At 38.0% G+C, this 16,135-nt stretch overlaps 1 protein-coding gene across 2 annotated transcripts in view; it reads left to right on the plus strand.

Moving 5' to 3' along the window:
* The window catches only part of DYNC2H1 (dynein, cytoplasmic 2, heavy chain 1), a 394,047-nt gene that overhangs the window by 16,970 nt on the left and 360,942 nt on the right, over positions 1-16,135 (plus strand). For both annotated transcript variants that reach the window (XM_010838873.1, XM_010838872.1), the window contains exons 7-13: positions 543-677; positions 782-895; positions 1,014-1,125; positions 1,447-1,571; positions 2,565-2,740; positions 5,912-6,107; positions 9,538-9,633. In XM_010838873.1, coding sequence (XP_010837175.1) covers positions 543-677; positions 782-895; positions 1,014-1,125; positions 1,447-1,571; positions 2,565-2,740; positions 5,912-6,107; positions 9,538-9,633 — 954 coding nt within the window. The remainder of the gene's footprint in view (positions 1-542; positions 678-781; positions 896-1,013; positions 1,126-1,446; positions 1,572-2,564; positions 2,741-5,911; positions 6,108-9,537; positions 9,634-16,135) is intronic.

Below are 16,135 nucleotides of genomic sequence, written 5' to 3' on the forward strand. Positions count from 1 at the left end.
AACTGTGGTGTTGGAGAAGACTCTTGAGAGTCCCTTGGACTGCAAGGAGATCCAACCAGTCCATTCTGAAGGAGATCAGCCCTGGGATTTCTTTGGAAGCAATGATGCTAAAGCTGAAACTCCAGTACTTTGGCCACCTCATGCGAAGAGTTGACTCACTGGAAAAGACTGGTGCTGGGAGGGATTGGGGGCAGGAGGAGAAGGGGATGACAGAGGATGAGATGGCTGGATGGCATCACTGACTCGATGGACGTGAGTCTGAGTGAACTCCGGGAGTTGGTGATGGACAGGGTGGCCTGGCGTGCTGCTATTCAAGGGGTCGCAAAGAGTCGGACATGACTGAGCGACTGATCTGATTGAGTATTGATGAATAGTAATTATCAAGTTTATAGTTTCAGTTTTATTTTTGATTTCAAGAAACCGAGGTTAAAAATACTCTTGTCCAATAACTTTAGCTTTTGGATTATTTGTGTAGATTTATTTATTTTTGTGTAGATTTATTGATATGAGTAAATTTATTGTTTTAATATTTTATGTTTTAGGTCTTGGCTGTTAGAACAATTCATGAGAAACTTCTCTATTTTTCACCTGCCAGTGATGAGAAAATCATATGCCTGGCTCGAGTATTTGAACCTTTTTCTGGCTTGAATCCTGTGCAATATAATCCATATACCGAGGTGGAGTATATATATGTTTGTCTGCATAATTTCCTATTTGTGTTGTTCTTTTTAAAGGCAAATTTTGAAAATATTAAAGTCTAACTGTATTGTTATTTTTTTAGCCTTTATGGAAAGCTGCAGTGTCTCAGTATGAAAAAATTATTGCACCTGCAGAACAAAAAATAGCAGGAAAATTGAAAAATTATATTTCAGAAATTCAGGACAGTCCACAACAGGTAAAATATTGAAATATTTAATTTTTAACATTTCTCTTAAACTATTTGAGGAGATATGCACGTTTTTACCTAGTTGATTCATTTGAGATGAACATGTACTTATTTTGTTTTATATTAGCTTCTTCAAGCATTTCTGAAATATAAAGAGTTGGTGAAGCGTCCAACCATAAGCAAAGAATTGATGCTAGAAAGAGAAACTTTACTGGCAAGACTTATGGACTCAGTTAAAGGTAAAAGTTAACAGAGATTATAGTGTTTGCTTGAAAATGATTTTTTTAGATTACTTTTCTTTTGTTGTGTACCATTTTTGATTAAGTATTTTTATGACATCTATATGTTGAAGATTAATTCATTGTTTCTGTAATAGATGACAGGCTTTTAGAATTAGCTGGTTATTTCCTTTTTCTCACTTGATACATGATGAGGTCCCTGAGGATGACTATTACTATTTTTCTATACACAATATTTGACATAGTGTTTGGTACATAGAAGGCATTTTGGAAAACTTTGCTGAATGTATGTAATCATTTATATGATTTGAATGTTTATAGATTTTCGATTAGATTTTGAAAATCGATGCCGTGGGATTCCTGGTGATGCATCCGGACCACTTGCTGGCAAAAACCTTTCTGAAGTTGTCAATAATATAGTTTGGGTTCGCCAGCTGGAACTGAAGGTATTCATTTAAATAAAAGTTGAAGAACACAAATTGTGAAATGTGCTAAATTAATGTAAAGGCAATCTAGAACTGTAATGAAAACATTAAGAAAACATTTCCATCTAATTTCTTGTGATAATTAGAATTCTGAAAAACTGAAAAATACGAAAAATCTATAATTTTCAAAGGATTTTTAAATTATTTGAGGTGTATTTTTGCAGGATCCTGGTAGGTGCAAAGTATATATTTATAAGTATGTTTATATAAATAAATCATCCTAGGTTGAAAGGAAGTTAAAGGAATAGAGAAAGGTAATTATGGTATTGCTTAAGGTAGTGGCAGCAATTTATAGATTTAAAGGACTATTATTTTAATATTATCAAAGTTGATCTAAGAATCTTATATGCTTACTAACTCGTGTGTGGTACAATGTCTTGCATTTGACTCATGTAATAAATATTTGTTGGTTATATGATTAAGAGTGAGCAAATTATTAGTAGTAGTATTATAAAGGTAGCATATTTGAGAATTCTACTTATTCAAGTTTATATTTTGATGTTTTTTCTCTAATGCTCTCCTTCATTTTGTCAGTCAGCTTTCCAAAGTGCTGCATTGTTCTTTGTATAGTTGTGGAGGAAAGGCATTCTTTAATTGGCCTCCAAATTGGCCTAATTATTGTTTGAGCTCTTAACCAGAACATGTAATAAAGAGCTTAAATTACTACATAACATATTTAACACTATTGTTGAGTTCTTGGAGTCTCCTCTAAATTTCCTTTATCATACCCTTCAAATTATGCCTTGTATGTGTTATCGTCTGTGTTTTGCTATTCTCAGGTGGTGTAATTCAGAAGCACAGTAGCAGTTGATATTCTTAAATTCACTGGAAAATCTTCTATTTTACTGTTTATGGGTAAATGGGAAAATAGTTTCTGTATCACAGACCCGCTGATTTTATGCTAATTTTGTTGGAATTTAAATAATAAATATTCTTGTAATTTGGTTTTTTAAGGTGGATGATACTATCAAGATTGCAGAAGCTCTTTTATCTGACTTGTCAGGGTTTCGATCTTTCCATCGAAGTGCTGAAGATCTCTTAGACCAGTTTAAACTATATGAACAAGAACAATTTGATGATTGGTCCAGGGATATTCAGTCTGGTTTGTCTGATTCCAAATCTGGTTTGTGGTAAGTATAAGTATACTACACAGTGAGATCTACATAAGAATCTTTTTTCTTATATTATTAATTCAGTGACAAGATTGTTTTCTGTTTGGTTAGTTTTTGATGATCGACTTTTAAGTCATTGAAGTTGGAAACTTTGACCCCCTTTCCTTTGCTTCTAGTATCTGTTCCCCAGAACAGCAGATTCTTAGTTTGAAATTAGGCTTGCATGCTCCATGGTTTTTTGTTACTGGTATATGAATGTTTTCCTACCTTTTTACATTAATGTTATATATCCCACATACAGACATTGTAAATGAAAATTTAATTTTTTTTAGCTCCTTGAGAATGTTTCTTTTTGGTGTCTAATATAGTAAGGGTTTGTAAATATTTATTAAGCTATATTGAATATAATTTAATTGGTTAACCTTATTATTCTAATGGGTATCTAAAAAGGATGGCCTGAAAAAACCATTGTTTCTTTGTTCAGGTCAACTTTCCCTAGTGTGTTATTGTCCGTATTTTTAAAAACTTGCTATGTTTTCATTTTTAGAAACTTGGTACTTTTTAAAAGTAACTTTGGCATAATATGAAATTCTGTTTGTTTCGCCTTTATTGCTGCAACAAATAATTAGGCCAAAGTGGTAGCTTCCTAAACTAAATGAATGATTTTTTTTCTTTTATCTTGCATTTTGGCTTTGGAAGAATTAAAGAACTAAAGGTGCTAAAGCATAATGATTATAACTTTATGCCATTGACTTCTTTCCCTTTCTACCCTGAACCTAAAAGATGAGAGGTGGCTCTACCTTGCCCCCTTCACCTAAAGTAAAGAGTTCTTTGGTCAGTTGCTTTTGGAGAATTAGCACGTTTATCAGTACAGCTCTGGTGGAGATCCACTGTATAAGATAGTGTATCAAAAGGGTTGAGATCTGCAGTAAAAAACCGTGTCTAACTTTGTCCAACCTGTTTCTTTATTTGGTGATGAAACTCCCGACTCTCATTTTGTTTTTTTTTTTTGGTAAACCCATAATTGTCACATAGAAATAAGTGTATTTTGGAACATATTTCAGTATATGCTGGAACGTAGAAACTAACTTTGAATATTAGTTTCAAATAAAGGCAAACAGTGTCACTGTTATAATTTTCTGAGAGGCTCTACGTTCTTGTAGGACAGTTTTTCTGTGTGCGTGCTCACTCAATCATGTCCAACTATGAGACGCCACAGACTCTAGCCTACCAGGCTCCTCTGTCCATGGAATTTTCCAGGCAAGAATACTGGAGTAGGGTTGCCATTTCCTTCTCCACGGGATCTTCCCAACGCCGGGATTGAACCTGCATCTCTTGTGTCTCCTGCGTTGGCAGGTGGATTCTTTACAACTGCACCACCTGGGAAGTTGGGACAGTTTGGGCTAAATTATTATTTTAAGCCGTTTTAAAATATCTGCTTTTTATTGTGCTTTGTTTTATGTGTTATTAAGTAGACTGAATAGATTAGTTCTTTGCTTTTCAGTAGCTTACTTTCTAAGACCTGCAAGTTCTCCTAACTGTGAAAGTGACTTGAAAGAAAGAGTATTATATAAACCCAATCCTGAAAGAAGGATCATAAAAAGGTAGTACTTTAAATTTAAATTTAATTTATCTCAGTGTTTTCACAATCCAGGGAGACTTGAGGGTCCCAATGTAAATTTTGCTATTGTGGCTTTAGAAGAATTCAGAAAGAAAAGTCTTTACATAGTGAAACAAAGAGTAGAGGAATCAAGTATTTGAATATCTCTATGTTCATTGGAAGGACTGAGGTTGAAGCTGAAACTCCAGTACTTTGGCCACCTGATGTGAAGAGCTGACTCTTTTGAAAAGACCAAAAGATTGGGGGCAGGTGGAGAAGGGGACGACAGAGAATGAGATGGTTGGATGGCATCATTGACTCAATGGACATGTGTTTGGGAGGACTTTGGGAGTTGGTGATGGACAGGGTGGCCTGGCGTGCTGTGGTTCATGGGGTTGCAAAGAGTCGGACACGACTGAGTGACTGAACTGAACGGAACTCCTAATATTGCTGGGATTCTCCAGACAAGAACAGTGGAGTGGGTTGCCATTTCCTTCTTCAATGCATGAAAGTAAGAAGTGAAAGGAAAGTTGCTCAGTCGTGTCCGACTCTTTGAGACTCCATGGACTGCAGCCTACCAGGCTCCTCCGTCCATGGGATTTTCCAGGCAAGAGTAATGGAGTGGGTTGCCATTGCCTTCTCCAGAATATTCTTTATTATTGATCCCTTAATAAAAGTATTAAAGAATCAGACTGACTAAAAATCTAAAATGTATTTTAGAAAATGAATCAAATTATGATGGATTTGATGTCTATTTTGAGTTTTAGCTGAATTTTAAGAGATTGATTTTTCTGAGTTCAAAGACTGCTTGGTTGAAATATTAATATGATGGTATATTTTGGATATTACAGTTTGTTATCAAGATCTGAATTGTGAGATGTTATGTGAAATAAATGTAATTTGAAAAATATAATTAAAAACTGTTTTTTACTTAAGTTAATTTTGTTTGTTAGGCTTCCCTGGTGGCTCAGTGGTAAAGAACCCACCTGCCAATGCAGGACATGTAGATTCAATCCCTGAGTGGGGAAGATCCCCTGAAGAAGGAAATGGCAACCTCCTTCAGTAATTTTGCCTGGAAAATCTCATGGACAGTGGAGCCTCATGGGCTATAGATAGTCTACATATAGTCTATGCAACCCCCTGTAGTCTATGGGGCTGCAAAAGAGTCGGACATGACTTAGTTACCACTGCTATGCTAAGTCACTTCAGTCGTGTCCGACTCTGTGCCACCCCGTAGACAGCAGCCCACCAAGCTCCCCCGTCCCTGGGATTCTCCAGGCAAGAACACTGGAGTGGGTTGCCATTTCCTTCTCCAATGCATGAAAGTGAAAAGTGAAAGTGAAGTCGCTCAGTCGTGTCTGACTCTTAGCGACCCAATGGACTTGCAGCCCACCAGGTTCCTCTGTCCATGGGATTTTCCAGGCAAGAGTACTGGAGTGGGGTGCCAGTGCCTTCTCCGGACTTAGTGACTAAAGAGCAACAATTTTATGTTTACAGCAAAGTTGTAAAAACTGTTACGTTTTTAATCAGTCCAAAGGGTGAGAACATGAAATTTTGAAATTCAAAAAGTTATTTATTTTGTTTTGTAGTATTGAGGCTAATAGCCGAATTATGGAGTTGGACCCTAATGATGGATCATTAAAAGTGCATTATTCAGATCGGTTGGTGATTCTTCTGAGAGAAGTTCGTCAGCTTTCTGCACTTGGTTTTGTCATTCCTGCCAAAATACAGCAAGTTGCAAACATTGCACAGAAATTCTGCAAGCAAGCAATTATTCTGAAACAAGTATGAAATGATATTTTTGCAAACATGGCTATTCTGAGTTTATTACATTAGAATATTTTAAGGGCTTTGTTTTCTGCTTTTGATTTTATTAGGCTAATAGAATAGCACCATTAAGTCTTATGAAGTTATAGTTTGTAAATGACTGCATTACAAACTGCTTTGTAATCCTCTATGTGGGAATTTTATTAGCTTGAGGTATTACTGTTACTGCTTTTCATTCTCAAAGCATTTGGAAAAATAGAATATTATTCTTTGTCTTTTTTTCTTTTTTCTTTCATGTTACTATCATGGATCCTAAAGGGCTTTCTAATTAAGAGCCCTCTGTCTGTCTGCTAGGGGCCGATTCTTAGAAAAGTATCCAGCTGATGGACAGGTTTCTGTTTTTGTTCATTTCCTTGGTCTTCTTGAAGCACATTGTCATCAAATCATTTGCCTGTTTAAAACCAGCTATTATTACCTCATTGTCTGTCTCCTTAGCATAGTATCCAAGGGCTCTCTTAATCATGCCCTAGCTGACGTTACTGAACGTGGCGGGTACTCACCCCCTCATATTGCACGCTTGCTTCGGTAATATGAACCTTGGCTCTCCTCTGAATCTGTCTCTCTGCACTGATTCCTGTTCCCTCTGGTTGAAGAATTCCAAGTAATCCTTTAACTCGCAGCTCAACACTTTATTTGCTGTGTCTTCTTTTAATTGATGGTTCTTTATTTTGTATGCAGTGTGTAAGTGACTCTTAGAACAGTTTTATGTAGTTTTAGAGTTTTACGTTTTTTCTCTCACTTGATTAATAGAGGACAGGACCAGTATCTTCTGTGTATTTCGTTTCTCGTTTATTGTTTCATCCTGCTGAGCTGCAGTCCATGGGGTTGCAAAAAGCTGGACTCGACTAGTGACTAAAAAACAGCAACAGTATTACAGATAGATTTCAGAAAGTCCTGTGAAAGAATAGAGGTGGGAATTTTTATTTATTTTCCTGGGTAAGGTAGAGATGTGCTACTGGGCTTAGTCTCTCCGTCATGTCCAACTCTTTGTGACCCGATGGACTGTATCCTTCCAGGCTCCTCTGTCCATGGGGATTCTCCAGGCAAGAATCCTGGAGTGGGTTGCGATGCCCTCCTCCAGGGTATCTTCTCAACCCAGGAATCAAACTGGGGTCTCTTGCATTGCAGGGAGATTCTTTACCAGCTGAGCTACCAGGGAAGCCCAGGGTAGGGATAGTATCAGATAAATCTTTACATAGGAATGATGTTTGATGTGGGTTTGAAAGAGTATACATATGTTTTCTCAGGAGCACAAGGTGGAGTGAGTGAGCATTTCAGAGAGAGGGACTCTATATTCTAAAAGCTGAGAAGCTTGCTGACTTCTCTATCTTAAATATTTAGTGTAATAAAATAAAATCTCAGAGGAAGAGTGAATGGTCATATGGTATGTGTGTTTACTCCTAGAACAACTGCAGGAATCTGTTGTGTTTGTCTTTACTCACTTGTTTACTTTTGGCTGTGCTGGGTCTTTGTTGCCGCCTGTGACCGTCCTCCAGTTGCCGGCAAGCTGGGGCCGCTCTTGTTGTGGAGCAGGGCTCTGGAGCTTATGGGCTCGGTAGTTGTGGTGCTCGAGCTTAGTCCTCTGTGGCATGTGAGACGTTTCCAGACCTGGGATCGAACTGGTGTCCCCTGCATTGGCAGGTGGATTGTTAAGCACGGGGCCACCAGGAAAGTCCCCTATAGATATACCTTTACTCGTGAGCACACATTTAGCTAGAGTGCGGAGTATGCAGTAGGATGTTTGACAGGTAATAGTCTGGCCAGATTGCTGTAATTTTTTGTATTGTTTTGCTTCTGTTTTTTCTGACTGGGCTTTTTCTGGAACTACTATTATGATACAGAATAAGTAGAGTGAGTATTCCCCAAGTGCATTTTTATGCATGTAAGAAGAAAGAAGTGACTTGCTATAAAATTAGTTAAATATTTTTTAAGCACCTGCTCTGTGCCAAGAATTTTGTGACATGCTGGGAATACAAAAATTAAGACCGTGTCTTTAAAGTCCTTAATTAAATTCGCTCCACAGTGTCCCCTCGATCTTCTTCCTGAACCTGTGCTTTGCCCCTGACAGAGTTAGCAGTGTCCTTTTTGTCCGCCACTGTTCCTTGTAGGCATCTCTATTTTTTTTTTTTGATTCATTGATTAATTCAACAAACGTGACAAACGTGTGACACTATTACCTGTGACACCATTATGGGAAATAGCAAATGCTTGAGTAATACAGTATAAGGTAGTAATGAGCACATATTTGAAGAAAAAGAAAACATTGTAAGAGGACTGTGACAGATCCTGCCCTTTTATCCAGAATGGTCAGGGGAGACCTTAATGAAAAGGTAATAAGACATGACAAATCGAGTGACAGAACCATGCAGATATCTGGAGGAAGACTATTGCAGGCAGAGGGAATGAATGACGTGGGGAGTTTCTTAGGAAGAAGACTCACTAGAGTTAGAGAAACAACACGCAGGCCCGGTTGGCAACAGTGCAGTTCAGGAGGGGATTGTGCAGGACTAAAGGCCAGTGTGTGTATCATGTACCAGGGTATGATTTTAGATTTAGGTTTCATTCTTAAATGTGTTGACAAACCATTGCAGGTTTTAAGGTAAGAATTTTAGGATTTTGCATTTTATTCTCAAATGTATTGGGGATTCATTTGAAGATTTTGAGTAGGTAAAAGATACAATTTATGTTTTAAAAAAGGACTGTTCTGGCTACTTTGAATACTTTGACTAGACCATTGGGCCACAGTTGGAAAGAATGACCAGTTAGGAAACTGTTGTACTGGTCTTGCCAGGAGATGAGGGTGCTTGAAATGGGGTGATACTGATGGAGGTGGGGAAGGGGTTCAATTCAATATATGTTCAAAACGTATATTCAAAACATATATTTTGAAGGTATAGTCTTCTACTCATAGTGGAAGTATAGACTTCTACTCATATGGGATGTGAGAGAAGAATTAAGGACAACTCAAAGATTTTTTTGGTGTGAGAAATGGATAAGTCATTGTGTTATATACTGACAAAGGAATTGGTTTCAAGAATTGCAGGAAGAGTTCATTTTTTTTAGCACTTTACATTGCTTTATGATTTCCTCTGATTCCCTATGAGACTGTGAAATTCTTGATTTCAGGGACTAGGTTTTATAGTCTTTGTTTAATCAGCCCCTAGAACATGACTTGGCAAATTAGAGGAACTCAGCACATACTTAGACTTGTTGCTTTTGTACATGAGTACATGCATAAATGCTCTGTTGGAGATGATAAACTCATTTTTTGTTAAATTTTATAATTGAGAAGGGTTAATATTTCCTTTCAAATAATTAAACATGAAGAATTGAATATTAAGTATGCTATTTATTATTAATTATTGCTAATTGGAATTTTCCTTTGTAGGTGGCACATTTTTACAATTCTATTGATCAACAGATGATTCAAAGTCAGAGACCAATGATGTTACAATCTGCCTTAGCGTTTGAACAGATAATTAAGGTAAATGGACTTTTTATATTATTATAATTAGATTTTACATGTAAAGTGTTTCTTATTTGTTGGTTTTTAGTATACTCCTGAGCTTACCATAGCCATTGATCTAAGGCTATATGTTTTAAATCCAAGTGTTTAGAACTCTTTCTTCTATAATAAATATATTCAAAATTATATCTGTTGATATTTCTAAAGACAAAGCTTATTTTGAGGATTTGAGTCATGAGGAGTAAACAATTAGTTGTGTCTGACTCTTTGTGACTCCTTGGACTGAAGCATGACAAGAACTCTTTTTTTCCCCCAGAGCTTGCTCACATTCATGTCCACTGAGTTGGTGATGCTGTCTGTAGCATATGTCTCATCCTTTGCCACCCCCTTCTCCTTTTGCCTTCAATCTTTCTCAACATTAGGATCTTGAAAATGAGTTGGCTTTTTGCGTTAAGTAGCCAATGGCAACCCACTCCAGTACTCTTGCCTGGAAAATCCCATGGATGGAGGAGCCTGGTAGGCTGCAGTCCATGGGGTTGCTAAGAGTCAGACACGACTGAGCGACTTCACTTTCACTTTTCACTTTCATGCATTGGAGGAGGAAATGGCAACCCACACCAGTGTTCTTGCCTGGAGAATCCCAGGGATGGCAGGGCCTGGTGGGCTGCCGTCTATGGGGTCCCACAGAGTTGGACACGACTGAAGCGACTTAGCAGCAGCAGCCAAAGTATTGAAGCTTCAGCTTCGGCATCAGTCCTTCCAATGAATGTTCATGGTTGATTTCCTTTAGAATTGACTGGTTTGATCTCTGTGCTGTTCAGGGGCTCTAGTCTTCTTCAGCACCATAATTCAAAGGCATCGTTTCTTTGGCAGTCAGCTTTTTTTATGGTCCAACTCTCACATTCATGCATGACTACTGGAAAAACCATAGCTTTGGTTAGATGGACCTTTGTTGGCAAAGTGATGTTTCTGCTTTTTAATACACTGTCTAGGTTGGTCATAGCTTTTCTTCCAAGGAGTGTCTTTTTGTTTTTTAATTTATTTTTTTATTGAAGGGTAATTGCTTTACAGAATTTTTTTGTTTTTGTGTGTTTGTTAGTCATCTGTATGTCTTCTTTGGAGAAATGTCTGTTTAGGTCTTTTTCCCACTTTTTGATTGGGTTGTTTGTTTTTCTGGTATTGAGTTGTATAATCTGCTTGTATATTTTGGAAATTAATCCTTTATCAGTTGTTTCATTTGTTATTATTTTCTCCCATTCTGAGGGTTATCTTTTCACCTTGCTTATAGTTTCCTTTGCTGTGCAAAAGCTTTTACATTTAATCAGGTCCCACTTGTTTACTTTTGTTTTTATTTCCATTACTCTGGGAGATGGGTCATAGAGGATCTTGCTTTGATTTATGTCGAGTGTTCTGCCTGTGTTTTCCTCTAAGAGTTTTATAGTTTCTGGTCTTACGTTTAGGTCTTTAATCCATTTTGAGTTTATCTTTTTGTATGGTGGTAGGAAGTGTTCTAATTTCATTCTTTTACAAGTAGCTGTCCAGTTTTCCAAGGAGGGTCTTTTAATTTCATGGCTACAGTCACTGTTCACAGTGATTTTGGAGCTCAACAAAATCTGTCACTGCTTTCACTTTTTTCCCTTCTATTTGCCATGAAGTGATGAGACTAGATGCCATGATCTTAGTTTTTTGAATGCTGAGTTTCAAGTCAGTTTTTTCACTCATTCACCCTCATCTAGAGGCTGTTTAGTTCCTCTTCATTTTCTGGTAGACTGGTATCATCTGCTTATCTAAGGCTGATGATATTTCTCCCTGAAATCTTGACTTGAGCTTATGATTCCTCTAGCCTGGCATTTCACATGATATAGTAAGTATGTGAATTAAATAAGCAGGATGACCATATATAGCCTTGTCATACTCCTTTCTGAATTTTGAACCGGTTCCATGTTCAGTTTTAATTGTTGCTTCTTGACTCACATACAGGTTTCTTGGGAGATGGGTAGGGTGGTCTGGTACTCACATCTTTTTAAGAATTTTCCACTGTTTGTTGTGATCCACACAATCAAAGGCTTTAGCGTAGTCAAAGAGGCAGAAGTAGATTTTTTTTTTGGAATTCCCTTGCTTTTTCTATGGTCCAATGGATGTTGGCAATTTGATCTCCAGTTCTTCTGCCTCTTTGAAACCCAGCTTCTACATCTGGAATTTTTTGGTTCGTGTACTGATGAAGCCTAGCTTGAAGGATTTTGAGTATAATCTTGTTAGTATGTCAAATGAACTCAGTTGTATAGTAGTTTGAATGTTCTTTGACTTTGCTCTTCTTTGGGATTGGAATGAAAAGTGACCTTTTCCAGTCCTATGGCCACTGCTGAATTTTCCAAATTTGCTGGCATATTGAGTGCAGCACTTTCACAGCATCATCATTTAGAACTTGAAATAGCTCAGCTGGAATTTCATCACCTCCACTAGCTTTGTTCATAGTGATGCTTCCTAAGGCCCACTTGACTTTGCACTCTGGGATGTCTGGCTCTAGGTGAGTGACCACACCATCGTGGTTACTGGGTCATTTAAAATGTTTTGTATAGTTTATGTATTCTTGCCACCTCTTCTTAATCTCTACTGCTTCTTTTAAGTCCTTAACCATTTCTGTCTTTTATCATACCATCCTCGCATGAAATGTTCCTTTGACACCTCCAGTTTTCTTGAAGAGATCTCTAGTCTTTCCCATTCTCGCATGAAATGTTCCTTTGACACCTCCAGTTTTCTTGAAGAGATCTCTAGTCTTTCCCATTCTATTGTTTTCCTCTGTTTCTTTGCACTGTTCACTGAGGAAGGCTTTCTTACCTCTCTTTGTTATTCTCTGTAACCCTGCATTCATATGGGTATGTCTTTCCCTTTCTCCCTTGCTTTCCACTTCTTTTTTTTCCACGGCTATTTGTAAACCTCTTAAGACAACCACTTTGCCTTCTTGCATTTTTTTTTCCTTTGGGATGGTTTTGGTCACTGGCTCCTATACAGTGTTACAAACCTTTGTCCATAGTTCTTCAGGCACTGTGTCTACCAGATCTGGTCCCTTGAATCTGTTTGTCACCTCTACTGTATAATCAAAAGGGATTTGATTGATGCTTTTGAACTGAGGTGTTGGAGAAGACTCTTGAGAGTCCCTTGGACTGCAAGGAGATCCAACCAGTCCATCCTAAAGGAAATCAGTCCTGGGTGTTCATTGGAGGGAATGATGCTGAAGCTGAAACTGTAATACTTTGGCCACCTGATGTGAAGAGCCGACTCATTTGAAAAGACCCTGATGTTGGGAAAGATTGAAGGCAGGAGGAGAAGGGGATGACAGAGGATGAGATGGCTAGATGGCATCACCGACTTGGACATGAGTTTGGGTAAACTGCAGGAGTTGGTGATGGACAGAGAGGCCTGGCATGCTGCAATTCATGGGGTCGCAAAGAGTCGGACACGACTGGGTGACTGAACTGAACTGAACTGATACCTGAATGGCCTAGTGGTTTCCCCTACTTTCATCAATTTAAGCCTGAATTTGGCAATAAGGAATTCATGGTCTGAGCCACAGTCAGCTCCAGGTCTTGTTTTTGCAGACTGTATAGAGCTTCTCCATCTTTGACTGTAAAGAACATAATCAGTCTGGTTTCGTTATTTATCATCTGATGATGTCCATGTGTAGAATCGTCTCTTGGGTTGTTGGCAAAGAGTGTTTGCTGTGACCATCATATTCTCTTGACATAACTCTGTTAGCCTTTGCTTCATTTTGTATTTCAAGGCCAAATTTGCCTGTTGTTCCAGTTATCTCTTGACTTCCTACTTTTGCATTCCAATCCCTTGTGATGAAAAGGACATCTTTTTTTGTTGTTGTCGTTAGTTCTACAAGGTGTTGTTCTTCATAGAACTGGTCAACTTGAGCTTCTTTGGCATCAGTGGTTGGGAGATAGATTTGGATTACTGTGATGTTGAATAGTTTGCCTTGGAAATGAACTGAGATCATTCTTTTCTTCTTGAGGTTGCACCCAAATAATGCATCAGACTTTCTTGTTAACTATTGAGGGCTACTTCATTTCTTCTAAGGCATTCTTACCCGCAGCATTAGGTATAATGTTCATCTGAATTAAATTTGCCTATTCCTGTCCATTTTACTTCACTGATTCCTAAGATGTCAATGTTCAGTCTTGCCATCTCCCATTTGACCACGTCTAATTTACCTTGACTTGTGGGCCTAACATTCCGGGTTCCTATTCAATATTATTCTTTATAACATTGGACTTTACTTTCACCACCAGACACATCCTCAACTAAGCGTATTTCCACATTGGCCCAGCCTCTTCATTCTTTCTGGAGCTATTAGTAATTGTCCTCCACGCTTCCCCAGTAGCAGTGTGGACACCTTCCAACTTGGGGGTTCTCATCTTCTGGTGTCCTATCTTTTTGCCTTTTCATACTATTCATGGGCTTCTCCTGGCAAGAATACTGGAGTGGTTTGCCATTTCTTCCTCAGGTGGACCACATTTTGTCAGAACTCTTCAGTATGATACATCCATCTTGAGTGGCCATGCATAGCATGGCTTATAACTTCGTTGAGTTATGCAAGCCAGTACGAGGCTGTTTTCCATGAGGGCGAAATAATTATAATTAGCATATGTTAAATGAGACACAGTAGGGGACAAAAACTGAGATGGGAGGAAAAGGAACGCTAAAGTTCCTTGTACTCCCCTTGCCACTCACTCTAGGGATTCTAATTTATTTACTTTTATACTCTGTCAGTACAACACCAAGTAGTGTATGTAATTGCTCAGTAAATCTTTGAATGGATTCACTGCATATTCTGTTGAATATTATAGTTGTTTAGTTTCACCATTCATCAGCTATTTATTGAAGGTTACTGTATGGCAGAGACTTCCTTGGTCTTACCATTTGTCAGTTCAAGTGAAGTGTAGAAACTTTGCTTGTAGTTAGGTCTCTTTACTCCATTCACTTATTTCATCTTAATTATTTAGTATCCTCTATACACAAAGAACACTGTATCAGATGGAGTTTGCTTCAGTCATCAAATATCAATAAGAAATTTATGAGAAGAAGGATAGTTAATTTTTTTATTTGCATTTTCTGCATCCTAACATTCTCTTTTCCTTTCTGAAGTTCTATGCTTTTAAAAAAAATCATTTTCTTCTTATTGAGAAAACTTTCTTTAGCCATACCTTGAGTAGGTTTGCTGGTGACAAATTCTCTTAGTTTTCCTTTGAGAATGTTTTTATTTTCCCTCATTTTTGAAGGATGTTTTCAGCAAGTGTAAAGTTCACAACTGGCAGTTGTTTTCTTTTAGCACTATTTTTTGAGTGTTTTTTTTTTTTTAATTTAGATACTAAGAAGTAGTTAACATATTAAAATAAATCAGAATCAAATACACATGAGTAATAATGGCAAACATTTATGGAGTACATACTATGCTAAATGATTTGTATAAAATAACTCAATTATTAGATAGTCCTTTATTTGTATGAATATACATGCATACACAGATATGGATACACATACATTTATAGATTTTTTTGGTCTATGTTATAATTTCATCATATCCTAATCATTTCTGTTTCATACATGAAACCCATGCCTTTAAGAGGTTCGATTACAAGCTCACTCATGCAGCTAGCAAGCAGAGTGCGTAGGACTTGAACTCAGAACACAAATGTTCAAACACTACCCCCAACTGACTATTCAGATGCTACATTTAAAAAAAAACCTTTCCAGAATTGCTGTTCTAATCTATTCATATATCCTTATAGTATAAGCAGCAATTAGTACATTACAGTATGTTTTTCATAATTAAACTTTTGGTCATTTGTAACGAGGCCACGGACCTACAATCCTAAGGCATTTCCTGTTTTCCGGAGGCAGGATTTTCTTAGCACTTGTCTTTCCACATTCTATCATTTATTATTTTTTAATTAATTAATTTTAATTGGAGGATAATTACTTTACAATATTGTGATTTTTGCCCTACATCGACATGACTCAGCCACGGGTGCACGTTTCCCCATCCTGACCCGCAGTCCACGTCCTCCCTTCTCCACCGCTCAGGGTTTTCCCAGAGCGCCGGCTTTGAGTGTCCTGCTTCATGCATCGAACTTGAAAGTGTCGTTCCACTTCCTCTTGTCCCTCAGGGTTTCAGCTAAGAAATCTGCTGCTATTTTCATTCCTTTCTAAGTGACTCTTCCTCTCTGACACAGTGAGGTATAGCTGGAGGACAGGGTGAGTGTATATATTAAATTTCTGCTTGTGTCTGCAGATGCCATCCTGACAGAATTGGAGCACTGCCTCACGCTGCTTCCTTTTTAGCTGGGTGCAGTGGAAGTCTAGTGTCCCCTTTTGCCCCACTGACGACTTCCCACCAAAGCAGGATACCAGTTGGCAGTGTCTTATTGCCTCCATGAAGAGGATCCGCCCTACTCCCCGCTGAGCTCTGGGACCTGGTGGGAGGATGCGGAGGGCTGGTGCACACGCCCTGTTG

The sequence above is a fragment of the Bison bison genome, unplaced genomic scaffold (genome assembly GCF_000754665.1).
Source record: "Bison bison bison isolate TAMUID 2011002044 unplaced genomic scaffold, Bison_UMD1.0 scf7180017864107, whole genome shotgun sequence".
In the NCBI taxonomy this organism is placed as follows: domain Eukaryota; kingdom Metazoa; phylum Chordata; class Mammalia; order Artiodactyla; family Bovidae; genus Bison; species Bison bison.